Source organism: Bombina bombina, chromosome 8, assembly GCF_027579735.1.
Source record: "Bombina bombina isolate aBomBom1 chromosome 8, aBomBom1.pri, whole genome shotgun sequence".
Classification (NCBI taxonomy): Eukaryota; Metazoa; Chordata; class Amphibia; order Anura; family Bombinatoridae; genus Bombina; species Bombina bombina.
This window is the reverse complement of record NC_069506.1, coordinates 313,329,528-313,351,484: the sequence shown is the minus strand read 5'-3', so window position 1 is coordinate 313,351,484 and position 21,957 is coordinate 313,329,528. Positions and strand designations below refer to the sequence as shown.

At 43.5% G+C, this 21,957-nt stretch overlaps 1 protein-coding gene across 1 annotated transcript in view; it reads right to left on the bottom strand.

The window, feature by feature from the left end:
* Positions 1–21,957, bottom strand: part of VPS26B (VPS26 retromer complex component B) — a 60,939-nt gene that overhangs the window by 7,999 nt on the left and 30,983 nt on the right. Inside the window, exon 5 of the mRNA XM_053691511.1 lies at positions 10,144–10,286. Within this exon, the coding sequence (XP_053547486.1) occupies positions 10,144–10,286 (143 nt within the window). The remainder of the gene's footprint in view (positions 1–10,143; positions 10,287–21,957) is intronic.

Genomic DNA, 21,957 nt, shown 5'->3' with positions numbered 1-21,957 from the left:
CGTTCCTTCTTTGAAGAAGGATTTGGACACAAGGATGGAACAACAATCTCTTGATTGATATTCCTGTTAGTGACTACCTTAGGTAAGAACCCAGGTTTAGTACGCAGAACTACCTTGTCTGAGTGAAAAATCAGATAAGGAGAATCACAATGTAAGGCTGATAACTCAGAGACTCTTCGAGCCGAGGAAATAGCCATTAAAAACAGAACTTTCCAAGATAACAATTTTATATCAATGGAATGAAGGGGTTCAAACGGAACACCCTGTAAAACGTTAAGAACTAAGTTTAAACTCCATGGCGGAGCAACAGCTTTAAACACAGGCTTGATCCTAGCTAAAGCCTGACAAAAGGCCTGGACGTCTGGATTTTCTGACAGACGCCTGTGTAACAAGATGGACAGAGCTGAAATCTGTCCCTTTAATGAACTAGCTGATAGACCCTTTTCTAAACCTTCTTGTAGAAAGGACAATATCCTAGCGATCCTAACCTTACTCCAAGAGTAACCTTTGGATTCGCACCAGTATAGGTATTTACGCCATATTTTATGGTAAATCCTTCTGGTAACAGGCTTCCTAGCCTGTATCAGGGTATCAATAACCGACTCAGAAAAACCACGTTTTGATAAAATCAAGCGTTCAATTTCCAAGCAGTCAGCTTCAGAGAAGTTAGATTTTGATGTTTGAATGGACCCTGTATCAGAAGGTCCTGTCTTAGAGGTAGAGACCAAGGCGGACAGGATGACATGTCCACTAGATCTGCATACCAAGTCCTGCGTGGCCATGCAGGCGCTATTAGAATCACTGATGCTCTCTCCTGTTTGATTTTGGCAATCAATCGAGGAAGCAGCGGGAAGGGTGGGAACACATAAGCCATCCCGAAGTTCCAAGGTGCTGTCAAAGCATCTATCAGAACCGCTCCCGGATCCCTGGATCTGGACCCGTAGAGAGGAAGTTTGGCGTTCTGGCGAGACGCCATGAGATCTATCTCTGGTTTGCCCCAACGTCGAAGTATTTGGGCAAAGACCTCCGGATGAAGTTCCCACTCCCCCGGATGAAAAGTCTGGCGACTCAAGAAATCCGCCTCCCAGTTCTCCACTCCCGGGATGTGGATTGCTGATAGGTGGCAAGAGTGAGACTCTGCCCAGCGAATTATCTTTGATACTTCCATCATTGCTAGGGAGCTTCTTGTCCCTCCCTGATGGTTGATGTAAGCTACAGTCGTGATGTTGTCCGACTGAAACCTGATGAACCCCCGAGTTGTTAATTGGGGCCAAGCCAGAAGGGCATTGAGAACTGCTCTCAATTCCAGGATGTTTATTGGAAGGAGACTCTCCTCCTGATTCCATAGTCCCTGAGCCTTCAGAGAATTCCAGACAGCGCCCCAACCTAGTAGGCTGGCGTCTGTTGTTACAATTGTCCATTCTGGCCTGCTGAATGGCATCCCCCTGGACAGGTGTGGCCGATAAAGCCACCATAGAAGAGAATTTCTGGTCTCTTGATTCAGATTCAGAGTAGGGGACAAATCTGAGTAATCCCCATTCCACTGACTTAGCATGCACAATTGCAGCGGTCTGAGGTGTAGGCGTGCAAAAGGTACTATGTCCATTGCCGCTACCATTAAGCCGATCACCTCCATGCATTAAGCTACTGACGGGTGTTGAATGGAATGAAGGACACGGCATGCATTTTGAAGTTTTGTTAACCTGTCTTCTGTCAGGTAAATCTTCATTTCTACAGAATCTATAAGAGTCCCCAAGAATGGAACTCTTGTGAGAGGAAAAAGAGAACTCTTCTTTTCGTTCACTTTCCATCCATGCGACCTTAGAAATGCCAGAACTAACTCTGTATGAGACTTGGCAGTTTGAAAGCTTGAAGCTTGTATTAGAATGTCGTCTAGGTACGGAGCTACCGAAATCCCTCGCGGTCTTAGTACCGCCAAAAGGGCACCCAGAACCTTTGTGAAGATTCTTGGAGCCGTAGCCAATCCGAATGGAAGAGCTACAAACTGGTAGTGCCTGTCTAAGAAGGCAAACCTTAGATACCGGTGATGATCTTTGTGAATCGGTATGTGAAGGTAAGCATCTTTTAAATCCACTGTGGTCATGTACTGACCCTTTTGGATCATGGGTAAGATTGTCCGAATAGTTTCCATTTTGAACGATGGAACTCTTAGGAATTTGTTTAGAATCTTTAAATCTAAGATTGGCCTGAAAGTTCCCTCTTTTTTGGGAACCACAAACAGGTTTGAGTAGAACCCTTGTCCTTGTTCCGACCGCGGAACCGGATGGATCACTCCCATTAATAACAGATCTTGTACACAGCGTAGAAACGCTTCTTTTTTTATCTGGTTTGTTGACAACCTTGACAGATGAAATCTCCCTCTTGGGGGAGATAATTTGAAGTCTAGAAGGTATCCCTGAGATATGATCTCTAGCGCCCAGGGATCCTGAACATCTCTTGCCCAGGCCTGGGCGAAGAGAGAAAGTCTGCCCCCCACTAGATCCGGTCCCGGATCGGGGGCTCTCGGTTCATGCTGTCTTTGGGGCAGCAGCAGGTTTCCTGGCCTGCTTGCTCTTGTTCCAGGACTGGTTAGGCTTCCAGCCTTGCCTGTAACGAGCAACAGCTCCCTCCTGTTTTGGTGCAGTGGAGGTTGATGCTGCTCCTGTTTTGAAATTCCGAAAGGGACGAAAATTAGACTGTCTAGCCTTAGCTTTGGCTTTGTCTTGAGGTAGGGCGTGGCCCTTACCTCCTGTAATGTCAGCGATAATTTCTTTCAAACCGGGCCCAAATAAAGACTGCCCCTTGAAAGGTATATTAAGTAATTTGGACTTAGAAGTAACATCAGCTGACCAGGATTTTAGCCACAGCGCCCTACGTGCCTGTATGGCGAATCCTGAGTTCTTAGCCGTAAGTTTGGTTAAATGTACTACGGCCTCCGAAATGAATGAATTAGCTAGTTTAAGGACTCTAAGCCTGTCCGTAATGTCGTCTAGCGTAGATGAACTAAGGTTCTCTTCCAGAGACTCAATCCAAAATGCTGCCGCAGCCGTAATCGGCGCGATACATGCAAGGGGTTGCAATATAAAACCTTGTTGAACAAACATTTTCTTAAGGTAACCCTCTAATTTTTTATCCATTGGATCTGAAAAAGCACAGCTATCCTCCACCGGGATAGTGGTACGCTTAGCTAAAGTAGAAACTGCTCCCTCCACCTTAGGGACCGTTTGCCATAAGTCCCGAGTGGTGGTGTCTATTGGAAACATCTTTCTAAATATTGGAGGGGGTGAGAACGGCACACCGGGTCTATCCCACTCCTTAGTAACAATTTCAGTTAGTCTCTTAGGTATAGGAAAAACGTCAGTACTCGCCGGTACCGCAAAGTATTTATCCAACCTACACAGTTTCTCTGGTATTGCAACGGTGTTACAATCATTGAGAGCTGCTAAGACCTCCCCTAGTAATACACGGAGGTTCTCCAATTTAAATTTAAAATTTGAAATATCTGAATCCAATCTGTTTGGATCAGAACCGTCACCTACAGAATGAAGCTCTCCGTCCTCATGCTCTGCAAGCTGTGACGCAGTATCAGACATGGCCCTAGTATTGTCAGCGCACTCTGTTCTCACCCCAGAGTGATCACGCTTGCCTCTTAGTTCTGGTAATTTAGACAAAACTTCAGTCATAACAGTAGCCATATCTTGTAATGTTATCTGTAATGGCCGCCCAGATGTACTAGGCGCCATAATATCACGCACCTCCCGGGCGGGAGATGCAGGTACTGCCGCGTGAGGCGAGTTAGTCGGCATAACTCTCCCCTCGCTGTTTGGTGAAATTTGTTCAAATTGTACAGATTGACTTTTATTTAAAGTAGCATCAATACAGTTAGTACATAAATTTCTATTGGGCTCCACCTTGGCATTGGAACAAATGACACAGATATCTTCCTCTGAGTCAGACATGTTTAACACACTAGCAATAAACTTGCAACTTGGTTATAATCTTTTTTAGCAAAAACGTACTGTGCCTCAAAGAGGTACTAAACGATTAAATGACAGTTGAAATAATGAACTGAAAAATAGTTATAGCATCAAACTTTAAACAACACAACTTTTAGCAAAGGTTTGTTCCCATTAGAAAAATAACAATAATTAAATTTGACATAAAAATTACAGAGCAACGTTTTTATTCACAGTCAATATAAAATTCTCACAGCTCTGCTGAGAGAATCTACCTCCCTCTAAAGAAGTTTGAAGACCCCTGAGATCTGTCAGAGATGAACCGGATCATGCAGGAAATATAAGAGTAACTGACTGGAATTTTTTGATGCGTAGCAAAGAGCGCCAAAAACGGCCCCTCCCCCTCACACACAGCAGTGAAGAGAAACGAAACTGTCATAATTAACACCAAACAACTGCCAAGTGGAAAATAATGCCCAAATATTTATTCACTCAGTACCTCAGAAATGTAAACGATTCTACATTCCAGCAAAAACGTTTAACATGATAAATACTTATTAAAAAGATTAGTGACTTTTAACAGAGTAGTTCCGGTGAAATACCATCCCCAGAATACTGAAGTGTATACATACATGTCATTATAACGGTATGGCAGGATTTTCTCATCAATTCCATTCAGAAAATAAAAACTGCTACATACCTCAATGCAGATTCATCTGCCCGCTGTCCCCTGATCTGAAGCTTTTACCTCCCTCAGATGGCCGAGAACAGCAATATGATCTTAACTACTCCGGTTAAAATCATAGTAAAAAACTCTGGTAGATTCTTCCTCAAACTCTGCCAGAGAAGTAATAACACGCTCCGGTGCTATTGTAAAATAACAAACTTTTGATTGAAGTCATAAAAACTAAGTATAATCACCATAGTCCTCTCACACATCCTATCTAGTCGTTGGGTGCAAGAGAATGACTGGGACTGACGTAGAGGGGAGGAGCTATGTGCAGCTCTGCTGGGTGAATCCTCTTGCATTTCCTGTTGGGGAGGAGTTATATCCCAGAAGTAATGATGACCCGTGGACTGATCACACATAACAGAAGAAATATTGCACATCTGGCACGTCCGCCAGACGCTTGTGCAGCAAAATAGATAGAGCAGAAATCTGACCCTTCAGAGTACTGACAGACAACCCCTTCTCCAAACCTTCCTGGAGAAATGATAAAATTCTTGAAATCCTGACTCTACTCCAAGAGTATCCCTTGGATTCACACCAATAAAGATATATACGCCATATCTTATGGTAAACCATTCTAGTAACAGGCTTACAAGCCTGAATCATAGTCTCAATGACCGATTCGGAAAAACCACGCTTAGATAAAATTAAGCGTTCAATCTCCAAGCAGTCAGCTTCAGAGAAATTAAATTTGTATGAAGAAAAGGACCCTGAAGTAGAAGGTCCTTCCTCAGAAGAAGTTTCCACGGCGCTAGAGACAACATTTCCACTAGGTCTGCATAAAAGATCCTGCGAGGCCATGCAGGAGCTATTAGAATCACCAACGCTCTCTCCTGCTTGATCCGAGCAATGACTCGTGGAAGTAGAGCTAACAGAGGAAAAGGGTATGCCAACCTGAAGTTCCAAGGAACTGCCAGAGCATCTATCAGGAAGGATCACTTGACCTCGAACCGTACTTTGGAAGCTTGGCTTTCTGTCGAGACGCCATCAGATCCAATTCCGGTATCCCCCATTTAATGGTTAACCTGGAGAACACTTCCGGATGGAGTTCCCACTCTCCGGGATGAAAAGTCTGTCTGCTTAGGAAATCCGCTTCCCAGTTGTCCAGTCCCGGAATGTGGATTGCAGATAGACAGCAATTGTGAGCTTCCGTCCACTAAATGATTTGAGCCACCTCCTTCATGGCTAAGGAACTCAGAGTTCCCCCCCTGGTGGTTGATGTAAGCCACTGAAGTTATGTTGTCTGACTGGAACCTGATAAACCGGGCTAAAGCCAGCTGAGGCCAAGCCATTAAGGCATTGAAGATCGCTCTCAACTCCAATATGTTTATAGGGAGAGCAGATTCCTCCCGAGACCAAAGTCCCTGTGCCTTCAATGAGTCCCAGACTGCTCCCCAGCCCATCAGGCTGGCGCCCGTGGTCACAATCACCTATGAGGGTCTCCGAAAGCATGTCCCCTGAGACAGATGTTCTTGAGACAGACACCACGGAAGAGTGTCTTTTGTTGATTTATCTAGAACTATCCTCTGAGACAGGTCTGCATAATCCCCGTTCCATTGACTGAGCATGCATAACTGTAGAGCTCTCAAATGGAATCGAGCAAAGGGAACTATGTTCATGGAAGTCACCATCAGACCAATTACCTCCATACATTGGGCCACTGATGGCCGTACAGCAAACTGTAGAAATAGGCAAGAGGAAAGAATCTTGGCTCTTCTGACCTCCATTGATAGGGAATCTATAATGGTTCCTAAGAAGCCCACCCTTGCAGCCGGAACAAGGGAACTTTTTCCCAAATTCACCTTCCATCCGTGGAAACGAAGAAAAGACAACAAGATCTCTGTGTGAGATTTTGCTAGTTGAAAAGATGAAGCTTGAACCAGAATGTCGTCCAAATAAGGCACCACTGCAATTCCCAGAGACCGAATTACTGCCAACAAAGCTCCCAGGACCTTTGAGAAAATTCTGGGAGCTGTGGCAAGGCCAAATGGAAGAGCCACAAACTGAAAATGTTTGTCCAGATAGGAAAATCTCAGAAATTTGTGATGATCCCTGTAAATGGGAACATGAAGGTACGCATCCTTCAGGTCTATGGTCGTCAAGAACTGACCCTCTTGCACTAAAGGAAGAATGGAACGGATAGTCTCGATTTTGAATGAAGGCACTCTGAGAAACTTGTTGAGGAACTTTAGATCTAGAATAGGAGGAGATTGTGAGGAACCACAGGGCACTGCATGGGACGACGATACAGTTTGGGACGCTTGAGGAGAAGGCTGTGGCATTACTTGACCAGCATCATCCTGAGAGAATAGTGGCTCAGAAACAAAAAGTATATCTTTGTACATTAGAGTTCTCTCAATACAAGAAGAACAAAAGGGCAAAGGAGGTTCCACATGGTTATCAAAACAAAGCACACAGACTCTTGGTTCATATTGCAAGTAAATTTAACAGACACACACACACACAAAAAAATGGAATACTGTTTCTTTAAGATAGTGACTCCCAAAGTAATCAAAATCCCTTAATAGTGAAATAGCACAGACCTTGCAGAATCAATACATAAATTGAATTGGCTAAAGTGAAAATCTTTAAACCTTAAAGGGAAGCTCAAAAATACCTCTTATAACATCCTTCTACACCTCAGCAATATAGCAGAGGCGCCTACCTGCCCTCTTTGCACCACGGAGCTGATTACAACACTGATGAGTGATCGCAGCAGCTCCGGACCTCTAGGATGTCTCTGTTGTTGCCGAGGATAGCTCAGGAAACTGCTACAAGCTGCGTCAAGGAAGTGAAAAAACGCACGCTTTAGCAGTCACTGCCGCCTCAGAAAGGGATCCGCCTCTCCTATGATGACAGGGGCAGTCCTGGCGGCCATTCTCTGTACTATTCAGACCGCATAAAGATTCCCAGACTATAAGGGAATAAAAACATGTAATCACAAGTCTGACCGGTTCTCTCAAAAACCGGATTAACAGTGACCAATCTAAAATTAAAAATACTGAGCCACCACTGATTTTAAATCCAATCTCTCTAAACGTCACACAGTGCCTGTTCCATGCCTTTATGAATCCTGAACTTCAGGAATGACAATGTCCCGCATAAAAGGGAGCCACTCCTCACAGAGACCTGTGGAAATAAGAAAGGACAGAGTAAACCTACTGGCTTTCTATATCAGGGCAACAATTTGTCAGGAAAACGCAGTGAGGCCCACCTCACAAGTTCCTAACTGCTTGAAAGCCACCACTGCCCTACTGAAGAGACTAACGTGGAGTACAGCCTCTCATGATAGGAAAGATCAGAGCAAACCTACGCTGGCTTTCAAAATAATAAAATCTTGATTGAAGTGAAAAACTGAAATCTGCACTAAAGGCAAAAAGAATGACTGGGAATTGTGGGAAGGGGAGTGATACTTAACAGCTTTGCTGTGGTGCTCTTTGCCTCCTCCTGCTGACCAGGAGTGATATTTCCAACAGTAATTGATGATCATGTGGACTCACCATATCTTAAGAAAATACCCCTTTATTTTTCTTTAGTACAGTTGGGTAAATGGCTGAATTTGACCTTGTCTCACTGTGTTCAGCAGGAGATACCTTTAAAATTGTAGCTTCTAGTGGAGCAAGAAGAATGGTATTATCCAGCCATAGATGCAATACACAAACATCCAAAAATATGCGAAAGAGAGAGAGCGCGAAAGAGAGAGAGAGAGCGCGAAAGAGAGAGAGAGAGCGCGAAAGAGAGAGAGAGCGCGAAAGAGAGAGAGAGCGCGAAAGAGAGAGCGCGAAAGAGAGAGCGCGAAAGAGAGAGAGCGCGAAAGAGAGAGAGAGCGCGAAAGAGAAAGAGAGCGCGAAAGAGAGAGAGAGCGCGAAAAAGAGAGAGCGCGCAAAAGAGAAAAAAAGAGAGCGAAAGAGCAAAAGAGCGCGCGAGAGCAAAAGAGCGCGCGAGAGCAAAAGAGCGCGCAAGAGCAAAAGAGCGCGCAAGAGCAAAAGAGCGCGCAAGAGCAAAAGAGCGCGCAAGAGCAAAAGAGCGCGCAAGAGCAAAAGAGCGCGCAAGAGCAAAAGAGCGCGCAAGAGCAAAAGAGCGCGCAAGAGCAAAAGAGCGCGCAAGAGCAAAAGAGCGCGCAAGAGCAAAAGAGCGCGCAAGAGCAAAAGAGCGCGCAAGAGCAAAAGAGCGCGCAAGAGCAAAAGAGCGCGCAAGAGCAAAAGAGCGCGCAAGAGCAAAAGAGCGCGCGAGAGAGAGCAAAAGAGCGAGAGAGAGAGAGAACGAAAGAGTGAGAGAGAGAGAGAACGAGAGCAAAAGAGTGAGAGAGAGAACGAAAGAGTGAGAGAGAGAGCGAGCGAAAGAGTGAGAGAGAGAGCGAGCGAAAGAGTGAGAGAGAGAGAATGAAAGAGTGAGAGAGAGAGAGAACGAAAGAGTGAGAGAGAGAGAGAACGAAAGAGTGAGAGAGAGAGAGAACGAAAGAGTGAGAGAGAGAGAGAGAACGAAAGAGTGAGAGAGAGAGAGAGAGAGAACGAAAGAGTGAGAGAGAGAGAGAACGAAAGAGTGAGAGAGAGAGAGAACGAAAGAGTGAGAGAGAGAGAGAACGAAAGAGTGAGAGAGAACAAGAGAGCGAGAGCGAAAGAGAGCGAGAGCGAAAGAGAGCGAGCGCGAAAGAGAGCGAGCGCGAAAGAGAGCGAGCGCGAAAGAGAGCGAGCGCGAAAGAGAGCGAGCGCGAAAGAGAGCGAGCGCGAAAGAGCGAGCGCGAAAGAGAGCGAGCGCGAAAGAGCGAGCGCGAAAGAGAGCGAGCGAAAGAGAGCGAGCGAAAGAGAGAGCGAGCGAAAGAGAGAGCAAAAGAGAGAGAGAGCAAAAGAGAGAGAGAGCAAAAGAGAGAGAGAGCAAAAGAGAGAGCAAAAGAGAGAGCAAAAGAGAGAGCAAAAGAGAGAGAGAGCAAAAGAGAGCGCAAAAGAGATCGTGAGAGAAAAAGAGCGAAAGAGATAGAAAGAGAGAGAGAGAGAAAGAGAGAGAAAGAAAAAGAAAGAGCAAGAAAGGAAAAAAAGAGAGAGAAAAAGAGAGAGAGAGAGAAAAAGAGAGAGAGAAAAAGAGAGAGAGAAAAAGAGAGAGAGAGAGAGAAAAAGAGAGAGAGAGAAAAAGAGAGAGAGAAAGAGAAAAAGAGAGAAAAAGAGAAAAAGAGAGAAAAAGAGAAAAAGAGAGAAAAAGAGAGAAAGAGAGAAAAAGAGAGAAAGAGAGAAAGAGAGAAAGAGAGAAAGAGAGAAAGAGAGAAAGAGAGAAAGAGAGAAAGAGAGAGAGAGAGAGAGAGAGAGAGAGAGAGAGAGAGAGAGAGAGAGAGAGAGAGAGAGAGAGAGAGAGAAAGAAAATGAAAGAAAAAGGAAAGAAAAAGAAATGAAAAAAATCCCTACATGGTTAAAAAAAAAGAAAAAAAGAGGGAATGTTGCACATTACAAAACTCAGCCAACTCACCTGCTGTTTAAAGTAACGCCTCTCCTCTTCATCTATTAGCACCAAGTTGAGGTAATAGCGCACACTGAACTTTTTGTTGATGTCCCTCATGGTTGGAGTAAGTTCATAACCAGCCAAGAAAAGTCGGATTGGAATGGATTCACCTAGACAGATAAGGTGTATATAGGGATACATTTCTTCGTAAGAAATCAATAAACATTTCAAAATCTTTCCCCTGCCAGATGTAAGTAAGGTTGCAGGGTACATAATGTTTTCTCTTCTCTCCTGCTCATTAGTATTCCAGATAGCTTGTGAGTTGTAGACTTTTTTAATTACAGTTTATTTACTACAACTCTCAAAAATCTAGTTCTAGTTCTTACAAAGTCAATTCTCTTCTACTTTAAAGGGACATTAAAAAAAAAAAAAAAAAAAAAAAAAGATAAAATGTATATAAAAAAACTCAATATACTTTCATTATTTTGTTCCCTTTTCCTGTAATTCCATTCTAAAATTGTGAGAATTTCAGTTCCTGTTAAAATTGGAAGTGCAGAACACTGTTATATTCCACACAGCCATTGGCTGCACACTCTAGTGACTTATTTATAACTGTCTCTAATTGGCCACAGCAGAGAAGGTAACCTGTTACAACACGGCAGCTCCCATTGCTTTATAGATACTAAAACTTTACACTTATTTTGTCCATATTTAAATACTAAACAGCTGATGAAACTTTAAAAAAAACAAATTATGTTTACCTGATAATGTTCTTTTCTTCAGATGGAAAGAGTCCACAGCTGCATTCATTACTTTTGCGAATTCAGAACCTGGACACCAGAAGGAGGCAAAGACACCCCAGCCAAAGGCTTAAATACTCCTCCCACTTCCCTCATCCCCCAGTTATTCTGCCAAGGAACAGTAGAAGAAATATCAGGGTGAAAAGGTGCCAGAAGAAAAATATTGCGGCTGCCCCACATAAAAACGTGGGCGGGAGATGTGGACTCCATCTGAAGAAAAGAAAATTATCAGGGAAGCATGCTGCATTCATTAGTTTTGGGAAAACAATACCCAATCTATAGATGACACTGAATGCTAAAACAGGAGGGTACAAGAGGCGGCCCATTCTGAGGGCACCAGGCCTGAAAAACCCCTACCCAACAAAATCCCACTTATTCCGAAGCCGAGAACAACGCTTTGAAAAAAGGCCCAAGGACACTGACCCGCAGATAATCCACAAGCCTTGCTAGAGACCGCAGGAATTATACGTAACTGAGCAAACAGCCTCCAGGAGACCCCGTCTCCCAGCAGTCGGTCTCCAAACAACACACCCCTTACTAGAGAAAGGGAACAAACTATTGTATTCTTCCACAAAGAAGAAAAGACACGGAGAAACCAAGCATAAGGAACTCCAGAAAAAACCCTAAAAAAAAAGAGCACAACAAGTCCTTAAACAGAGCAAAAACCAGAGAAACCGGGACAGGCTAAACAGAGACCCAACCAGTCTTGTATAAACAAGGTGAGGCAACGCCCAGACCCCAGAAATTCAGAAACCACGGACTAAGGCTGGGAGCCTGAACAGAGAAGAGAATCTTCCCCTAACACAGTGCAACCGCACTCTAGTTAAGACGAATGAAGACAAAGGTCCCCAGAGTCGTAAAAAGGGAGCTCTAAATATCTAAATTTTCAGAACCTAACCTTGTGCAGCAAGCTCAGAAGGTAAACATCTGATGTACAACCCTTGGATACAAAACACTGCATCCTGCCGTCATCGAAAATGACGCAGAAACTTGAATACTTGCAGGGCAAGTAAGGAGCAGCTGAAACAGGATCCTTCAGGCTGCTAAGCACCCACCAACCAGTGGATAACATTGCAGGCTATCCAAAAGCCGCCAGTCCTTCCCACAGATCCTTGAACATGGAGAAAAAACAGACCCTCAAAAGAGGCTCACCGTACCTCGAATGACCCGAGGATGATTAGCAGAGCAACAGATCCTGCTCCAAACACCGGACCAGCCCAAGCGACAGGCATGACTGATAGACCAGGGAACAGAAAGACCCCAACCACAGGCCCCCAGGGACACGAAATAATGGGGGGACTCACCCACACCAACAGAGCTCGGGTGCCAACCCAATCCGCTCTCCAATAAGGTACTCCCAAGGAGAACCCCCTAGGACCTGGAACAGAGAAAGTGCATAGATCCTTAGGAAGACCTGTCACAACTCTCAGACAGTCTCTATATAATTTCCAACAGTTGGAACAGAGTATTCCACAGAGCAGCAGACTGCTGTCCCTCACAGAAACAAAAACCACCTGTTCCAACCTCCTGCACACAGGGCAGGATAATGACCTTCCAGAGAGAGGAAACACCAGCTCTTAAGGAAGACAAGCTACCCCCTCAAAGGGGAGGGCAAAGATAAAAACATGCCCCAAGACATGACGCCATAGACTGATCAAAAAAACACGGGCCATATGAAAAATCATGCATGAAAAGAGATTCCGACATCCATCAATTATATAAAAGTATTCAGTCTTTATTCATATTCGTTAAAAACAGGAACACAGCAAACAGACGGTCAAGTGAACCTAGGCGCAGCACGCAGGCATACGCGTTTCGGAAGTAAATTCCGTAGTCACAGCCTAAGTGCTAAACCCCCGCATCCCATTTAAAAAGCCAAGTGGGTAAATGTGATTGGTAAAAACAAAACAACGCCCTAGTTTTTCTGACCAATAATATAAAGTATGTAATTAAGAAACTGATGTCTATTCTTAAAGGAGTAACATAGTGGCACAAGTATTACACATGTAAATCTAAGAAATGAATTTACATGTGTAATACTTGGAGTTGGAGTTGTTTCCTTACAACAACTCCAACTTAGCTCAACTACTGAGCAAGATATGAGAAGTAGGGGACCTAGTATCAAAACAAAGTTCAGATTCTACCCCATCCAAAGTAGAGGAAACATTATAGAAACCTTCCATAGCAGGGTAGAACAAGACCTAGTAACACTTAAATCTCACAGATCTAGCCGCAAGTCCAATCTGTCCTTGTCTGAAAAAGAAGCTATTTCTTCTCTAAAAAACAATAATGACCTGGTTGTCAGAAAATCAGATAAGGGCGGAATGGTAGTGGTAATGGATCGCACACAATATGTGGCAGAGGGTTTAAGACAACTACATAATGAAGAAGACTATTTGATCTTAAATAGAGACCCTACACCAGAATATAAACGTGAATTAAAACATCTTTTGGATGATGGTTTGGAACAAGGGTGCATCGATACTAACACGGCTGAATTTCTTTTTGTTGATAGCCCAAAGACTCCCCTGTTCCACCATCTTCCAAAAACACATAAATCTCTCACTGAGGTCAAAGGCCGCCCCATTGTGAGTGGTGTTGAATCCCTTCTGGGAAATTTGTCCCAGTGGATCGACAATATTCTGCAGCCTATGGTTTTGTCATTGCTTTCCTATGTAAGAGACACTAAGCACATTCTTAATACACTTGAACATGTAGAATGGTCAGATTCTTGTATATGGTTAACCATCGATGTTGTCTCCCTCTACTCGAGCATTCCACACTCTAAAGGAGTGGAAGCTGTTACCTTTTTCCTGGATCATTTCACTGATTATGACTCCACACTTAAGAATTACATTCTGAAAGTACTCACATTTTTACTTACTCATAATTTTTTCAAGTTTGAGGACACATACTATCTCCAAGGGTGTGGTACAGCCATGGGGGCAAAGTTTGCCCCCTCCTATGCAAATTTATTTCTAGGATGGTGGGAGTTTTACCACATCTTTGGAGATAGTAATCCTTTCAGAGATCATATATCTCTTTATCAGAGATATATAGATGATCTCATTTTTATTTGGACAGGTGAGGAAGAAATTATTCCAGATTTTCTGGAGTATCTACACATGAATGACATTAATCTCAAATTCACTTATGAGTACAGTTCACATAGCATTAATTATCTTGATGTAACATTAAGCAGCAATTCTCAAGGTAAGATTGAGTCCACTGTATATAGAAAACCAATATCAGGTAATTCTTTACTTCAAGGTACTAGTTGCCATCCGAAACATGTCCCTTTTGCTATCGCAAAAAGTGAATTTACAAGACTCAGACGAAACTGCACAAGTTCTGTGCAGTTCGAAAAAGAGTCTGTAGATCTCGAACAGAGGTTGATCAGTAGAAAATACCCAAGGGCTATAGTAAGAAGAGCAAAGAAGGCAGTCAGTGCCATAGAGAGAAAAGATCTTCTGCATTTGAAATCCGCTGAGAGGACTGGGTTCAAAGGTGTAACCTTTGTTACCAATCATAGTGCACAGTATCATGACATCTGTAAAATTGTTCGCAAGCACTTCCCACTCCTCTCTGCGGATGACAAACTAATTAACACTGTTAAAAATGGCATCAGATGCTCCTACAGGAGGAGCCCTACTTTGGGTAATATCCTGGCACCTACACTACTTAAACCAAAGGATGAGCCAGGGGGATCTTGGTTAAGGCATACTGGCATGTACAGATGTGGCAGACGAAAATGTAAACCGTGCGATCATGTGAAAGTGACAAAGAATTTTTGTAGTAAGGTTACTCACAGAACCTATGATATTGACACCTGCATGAACTGCACTACCGAATATGCCATATACCTCATCGAATGTTCCCTTTGTAATATTCAGTATGTAGGGCTCACCTCCAGAGATCTTAATACTAGAATACGTGAACACTTATCATCATTTAAACAAAATAGAGCAACTACACCTATATTTCAGCACTTTGGAGGTTTTCATAACAATGATCTAAAACATTTTTCATGGTGTGCCATAGAGAAGATCATAAGACCAACTAGGGGTGGGTACATTGACACCATTTTGGCACGAAGGGAAGCATACTGGATATTTACTTTAGATACTAGGCTGCCAAATGGACTCAACTCCAGGTTTGATATTATCAACCACTGGGAGTGAGTATTCTCTGTTCACTCTCCTTCTACTTATAGTCTATAACCTAATAATAAGTTTACTGTATAGATTTGTACCTTAGCCCGGTCCTCGATCTTTTAGTCCCACTATATAAGATATATCTATCTATCTTTGATAATTTTGAGAGTGAATATAGTGTGATATATTTAGAACACTTATTGCAGATTATGTTCTTATGTATCAATCATAGATTTTAATATCTAAGTCTACCTACATATCTGATACAATATTAACTATGTAACGATATATACGAATTCTACATATGATTAGCTACTAAGGTCATATAGACTGTGTGCTTATCTATTATTATCTTTCTTTTATTTATGTTGTTATTAACATACATTCTGCTTACTATCACCATAGCACTGTTGTTACATACTATCATATGAGAGTATATCAATAGATTTTGTGCTAAAGACAATATCAAAATGTTTTTTGAGCTCTTTTGGGCATTTACCCTTAGCTTATGCATAATTGCTTTGTTATGGATGTACACAAACAATTATATATCTCTCGCTAATCATTTTGTTTATATGTACATGCAGCAAGAGTATCTGATTTATATATATATATAATTTTTATTGGTATGTACACACATAGTCTGGTTTCTCACTCGCTCTCTCTCATTTTTTCATGTTTAGCCTTAAATATATCCGGGGTTTTGTCAATTTAGCTCCTTGTCTTTTATTCATTTCTTAGATTTACATGTGTAATACTTGTGCCACTATGTTACTCCTTTAAGAATAGACATCAGTTTCTTAATTACATACTTTATATTATTGGTCAGAAAAACTAGGGCGTTGTTTTGTTTTTACCAATCACATTTACCCACTTGGCTTTTTAAATGGGATGTGGGGGTTTAGCACTTAGGCTGTGACTACGGAATTTACTTCCGAAACGCGTATGCCTGCGTGCTGCGCCTAGGTTCACTTGACCGTCTGTTTGCTGTGTTCCTGTTTTTAACGAATATGAATAAAGACTGAATACTTTTATATAATTGATGGATGTCGGAATCTCTTTTCATGCATGTCTTATTCCAGTGTCATCCGACACATCAGCTGTGTTACTGTTTTGGAGCGGACCCGAGCGGCAGTTTCTTTCCTGGTAAAGAGTCCATATGATTGGTGGATTGCCGAGCACGTCATCACCCACACCTTCTAACGAGCCACTCAGCGTAAACCCTGTGAGCCGCGTAATTTGAAGCTGGCGTCTTCGTGTGCGGCACAGGAGTAGCCGAAGGATACTGGCAACGCTAGTGGCGGAATATATGTGTCGATCTTATGAAGTGGTGTGGTGAGTTATTCTTTACTTATGCTTTTGCTCCAATACTAAAGGAGTGATACTGAGGATTGACTTTGTGCAACTTGGGCCCTACATCGAACTGTGAGCCAAGCATAGCTCACGGCCGTACTGTTTGGGTTTCTTTGTGTTTGTATTTCATATGAAAAATCATTCAGACACCACTGTTGAAAACCCTCCATGAAAAGGATCACACTCCATCCGAAGGACAAGTCAGGCCTTAAGGTGGATATGAACCCTGGCCTTCCTGCTTGCAAGCTCAATGAGCTAGCCCCTATGTCCAAACATAGTCTCCCTGAAAAAAACTGGGGCATCCCAAACAAGTCCACAGGATCATAAGTCTCTTAAGAAAACTGCTACAGCAGGATTCAAACTCCAAGCCTACGGGTTGCTAGGTTGGAACTAATCCCTTAGGCCACTTAGTCTTGCGGGCCCTGCACTTGGGACCCAGATCGCCTTAAAACGAACGACACCCTCAGGGAACACCAGATACCCCGTCTGAAGAAAAACAGACCTCACAGGGGACAATAACTGGACTAACCCGGAGAACGGGTACAGGACTCACTCGTAATTCCCAGCCCAAAGGGAAGAGAACATCCTTAGCAGGAGGTCAACACCCCCCAAACACGGTGCTAGGCCGCAACAAAGTCACGCCATCACTCTAGAGCTCCAGGCCCCAAGGACAACTCACACGAAGTCCAAGACTAAGGGAATGATAACGAGAACAGAGTCACCTGAAAGAGAGAAGAAAAAGGCTAGTCTCCATAAGCCTTTCAGACTAACTTTCCGGAGGACCACACCCAGGAAGAATGCAGAGCATCCCAAACCCTGGTAGAAACATCCCTTAAGCAAATGCTTGGATAAGGAGACAACACCGCCTATCGACCCCGATATGGAACCGACTATCGGAAGTAGTCAAAGCCGCACGGCCCTCACTTCCTAAATAAAATTAAATGGTGAATCTGGCAGCAGTGGGATCTGAACCCACGCCTCCGAAGATACTGGAGCCTTATCCAGCGCCTTAGACCACTCGGTCACGCTACCTAATCAAGAAGTCTCGACTCGAAGGAAGAGAACCTCTAAAAGGAACAAGTCCTAAAATCAAATACACCTTAAAAAGGCAAGACCGCCAAGAACCGGCGGAATGAAAGACCTAGATCCTCCGAACCTCCAACCCACAATGGGAAGGAAAACTTTAGTCCCCGGAAACAACAGAGCATGTCGCAGCGGATCTCAACGGAGACCCGGCCGACTTGATTGACAGGCTAATGAGGACTGAACCATCCCCCATGCCCCTAAGCAAACCAAGGACCATCAAGTCCACTCAGGATGCTAGCTGATACTTGTAAAATAAAAACACCACAAGTCAAATTTTGAGCACTAGGTGCCCTCACCTGACCAGCCAGGCATAAAAGGCGCCACGTGTCTGAACTAGGCCTCAAAGACAGAAGGATTTGTACCCAGTCAGGACCAGCCTGAAACCAAGGGCCCCAGCACTGTCAAGGCCGCATCGAGTCTCCCCCAAGATGGATGGATAGACAACATAGGACTAGCACGTCCTCACTCTTAAACTTTTGTAAAAGTAAACAGTGCAACCACAAAATTGCGAGTATCAATTCCAGAGAAGAAAGTTCAGAAAAGGAAATATTACAACAACATGAGCTCTAAACCAAAGGAAATCTATCCTCATTGGATTAAATAAAAGTTCAGGCAACTTGTAGGTTATCACCCAGGAAGAACGGACACACCCGCAGGACCAGCCCAACAGGAATCCGAATCTTCCAAGCTCAGAACTGGAAACGGATACTCAAATAACCAAGACTATAAGAAGATTACCTCACCCCCTTATGTCTAATCATGCAAGCCAGTCGAGGAGGAAGACTGAGAAATCCCCCCATTAAGAGTGGGATCCTCCAGCAACGCCAAAACGTGCCTCAGTAGAACACGAAGGCGTGCCAGTCTATAACAAAAGCTGCAACATACCTCCGCCATGACAAATGAAGACACCAGCCCCGAAGGTTGACCCCCCCTGAGGCCTCAGGGGCAGTCGCTCCCCCGGAGGGCTGAACTGGACCAGGCGATCCCACGCCTGACGAGCCCCGGTTAACAGGACACGGACAATATTGTAAGCACACTCCCGGGAGGTGCAGATGCGCCAAAGATATGAGCCATACGGAACCGTGTTGTAACCTCCGGTGGGAACAGGCCACTCTCCATAGAAGGATAAGCAGCGTTTGGGTTAACTGCATGCGTAGTAAGAGTTGGTGGTAGGGAACTCGCCTAGTGGGAAATAGAATCCCCATAGGCGGATGGCTCAGCGGGCCCCTGATTCTCCGATCTCGAGGAACAGAGCACTCTAAAAACGGCATTTGGAACATAACTGATGGGCATGTATCACCCGGGCCAATTTATATTCTTCGCAAGAAGTAGAACCTGAATCAGATACATCCATCTCCACAAAATCAGAATCCTCCATAACTGGGATATTGATTAAAAAATGGACCAATAAGAAAAATCGAAACGGCACCTTACACCGCCAATGGCTGGGACACTCACCACCTCCTGTGAACCAGACACCAGCGGACCAGAATTTCTGTCGCCACACAGTCAGGAATGCGGAAATGGAGAGCTAAAAATGTGACCACGACGGGTCACAAGGTAAACCGTGCAGTCCATAAAAAAAGCGCGCGCGCCCATAAAAGGCTGCGTCACTAGACATAGGCCGTTACGTTTCAAAATAGCCATGAGCCGAAGTATCACTACACAGTAGCAGACATAATCACATAACAAACATGATTAAACCCCCCTGTTCAATAACCCCACTTAGGAGATATTAACCCTTGATTCCAAGAAACAAAAGGTGTCTCACTGAGACCTTATGTTAAGGTTATCCCAAAAGGTTGTAGCCCCTCTTGGATAAACAGTTGTAATTACAATACATCCATGATGAAAGTAAAATTAAACGATCTTACCGGAATCTACGCCGTGGAACAGGAACACGGCACTTCAAGTGTGACAGATAGTTGTGTCACTTCTGCCATGGACTTGAGAGAAGAAAGCAAGCAGTGAAACTTGGCAACGCTAATTGCTTGTGGAGCTGTTAATATGAGTCGGGATTTTGCAGAAAGACTCTCCCTGCATCTCCGGACTCTAACTTTCACCCATGCTCTCACTGAGAGACTGACAGGACTACTTAAAACTCCAGTCCCATGCCGAAGAGTACTACACTCTATAAGAGACTATCTAAAACATCTGACACTACTCTGCCAACCTCCTGGGACGAAAGGCAAAGAATGACTGGGGGATGAGGGAAGTGGGAGGAGTATTTAAGCCTTTGGCTGGGGTGTCATGCCTCCTCCTGGTGGCCAGGTTCTGAATTCCCAAAAGTAATGAATGCAGCTGTGGACCCTTTCCATTTATGAAAAAAAAATTGATATGTTATTATCAGACTAATCTTTTCTTTAAATGCATCATTCTATCTAGTATGTGTTTAATGTCCCTTTAAAGGGACATGAAACGCAACTTTTTTCTTTCATGATTTAGATAGAGCATGTGAATTTAAACAACGTGCCAATATACTTCTATTATATAGTTTTGTTCTCTTGGTAACTTTTGTTGAATAGATACATAGGTAGGCTCAGGAGCGGCTGATTGGTGTTTGCACACACACATGCTTCATGTTATTGACTCACCCATGCACTTAGCTTGCTCCCAGTAGTGCCCTGCTGCTTCTTCAACAAAAGATACCAAGAGAATGAAGCAAATTAGATAACAGAAGTAAATTGAAATGTTGTTTACAATTGTATCCTCTATTTGAATCATGAAATAACAGCTATGAAACTTATTCACTAAAATATGCAGATCTAGCACACAACTTAAAGTGAATGTAAGTTTTGATGCAAAAGTGCCCGGTTTTTAAAAATTCAATTAAAAACAGAATTTATGCTTACCTGATAAATTACTTTCTCTTACAGGTGTATTCAGTCCACGGATTCATCCTTACTTGTGGGATATTCTCAATCCCTACAGGAAGTGGCAAAGAGAGCACACAGCAAAGCTGTCCATATAGCTCCCCTCAGGCTCCGCCCCCCCAGTCATTCGACCGACGGTTAGGAGAAAAAGGAGAACCATAGGGTGCAGTGGTGACTGTAGTTATTGTAAATTAAATTTGAACCTGACTTAAATATCAGGGCTGGCCGTGGACTGAATACACCTGTAAGAGAAAGTAATTTATCAGGTAAGCATAAATTCTGTTTTCTCTTACTTGGTGTATTCAGTCCACGGATTCATCCTTACTTGTGGGATACCAATACCAAAGCAATAGGACACGAATGAAGGGAGGGAACAAGTCAGGTAACCTAAAACGGAAGGCACCACTGCTTGCAAAACCTTTCTCCCAAAAATAGCCTCTGCAGAAGCAAAAGTATTGAATTTATAAAATTTGGCAAATGTATGCAGAGAAGACCAAGTCGCTGCCTTACAAATCTGTTCAACAGAAGCCTCATTCTTGAAAGCCCATGTGGAAGCCACAGCTCTGGTGGAATGAGCTGTAATTCGTTCAGGAGGCTGCTTACCAGCAGTCTCATAAGCCAATCGGATGATGCTTTTCAGCCAGAATGACAGAGAGGTAGCAGTCGCTTTCTGACCTCTCCTCTTACCAGAATACACAACAAACAAGGATGATGTTTGTCTGAAATCTTTGGTTGCTTTTAGATAGAACTTTAAAGCACGAACCACATCAAGATTGTGCAACAGTCGTTCCGTCTTAGAAACTGGATTAGGGCACAGAGAAGGAACAATGATTTCCTGGTTAATATTCCTATTAGAAACCACCTTTGGAAGGAAACCAGGTTTAGTACGCAAGACAACCTTATCTGCATGGAACACCAGATAGGGTGACTCACACTGCAAAGCAGACAATTCTGAAACTCTTTGAGCAGAAGAAATAGCTACTAAAAACAAAACTTTCCAAGATAATAACTTGATATCTATGGAATGCAAAGATTCAAACGGAACCCCTTGATGAACTGAAAGAACTAAATTTAGACTCCATGGAGGAGCCACAGGTCTGTAGACAGGCTTGATTCTAACTAGGGCCTGTGCAAACGCCTGAATGTCTGGTACAGCTGCCAGACGCTTGTGTAACAGAATAGACAGAGCAGATATCTGTCCTTTTAAGCAACTAGCTGACAGACCTTTCTCCAAACCTTCTTGGAGAAAAGACAATATCCTTGGAATCCTAACCTTACTCCACGAGTAACCCTTGGATTCACACCAACAAAGATATTTCTGCCATATCTTATGGTAAATTTTCCTGGTGACAGGCTTTCTGGCCTGTATCAGAGTATCTATAACTGAATCAGAGAAACCCTGCTTAGCTAGGATTAAGCGTTCAATCTCCAAGCAGTCAGTTGCAGAGAAACTAGATTTGGATGCTTGAAAGGACCTTGGATTAGAAGATCCTGCCTCGATGGCAGTTTCCATGGTGGGACCGATGACATGTCCACTAGGTCTGCATACCAAGTCCTGCGTGGCCACGCAGGCGC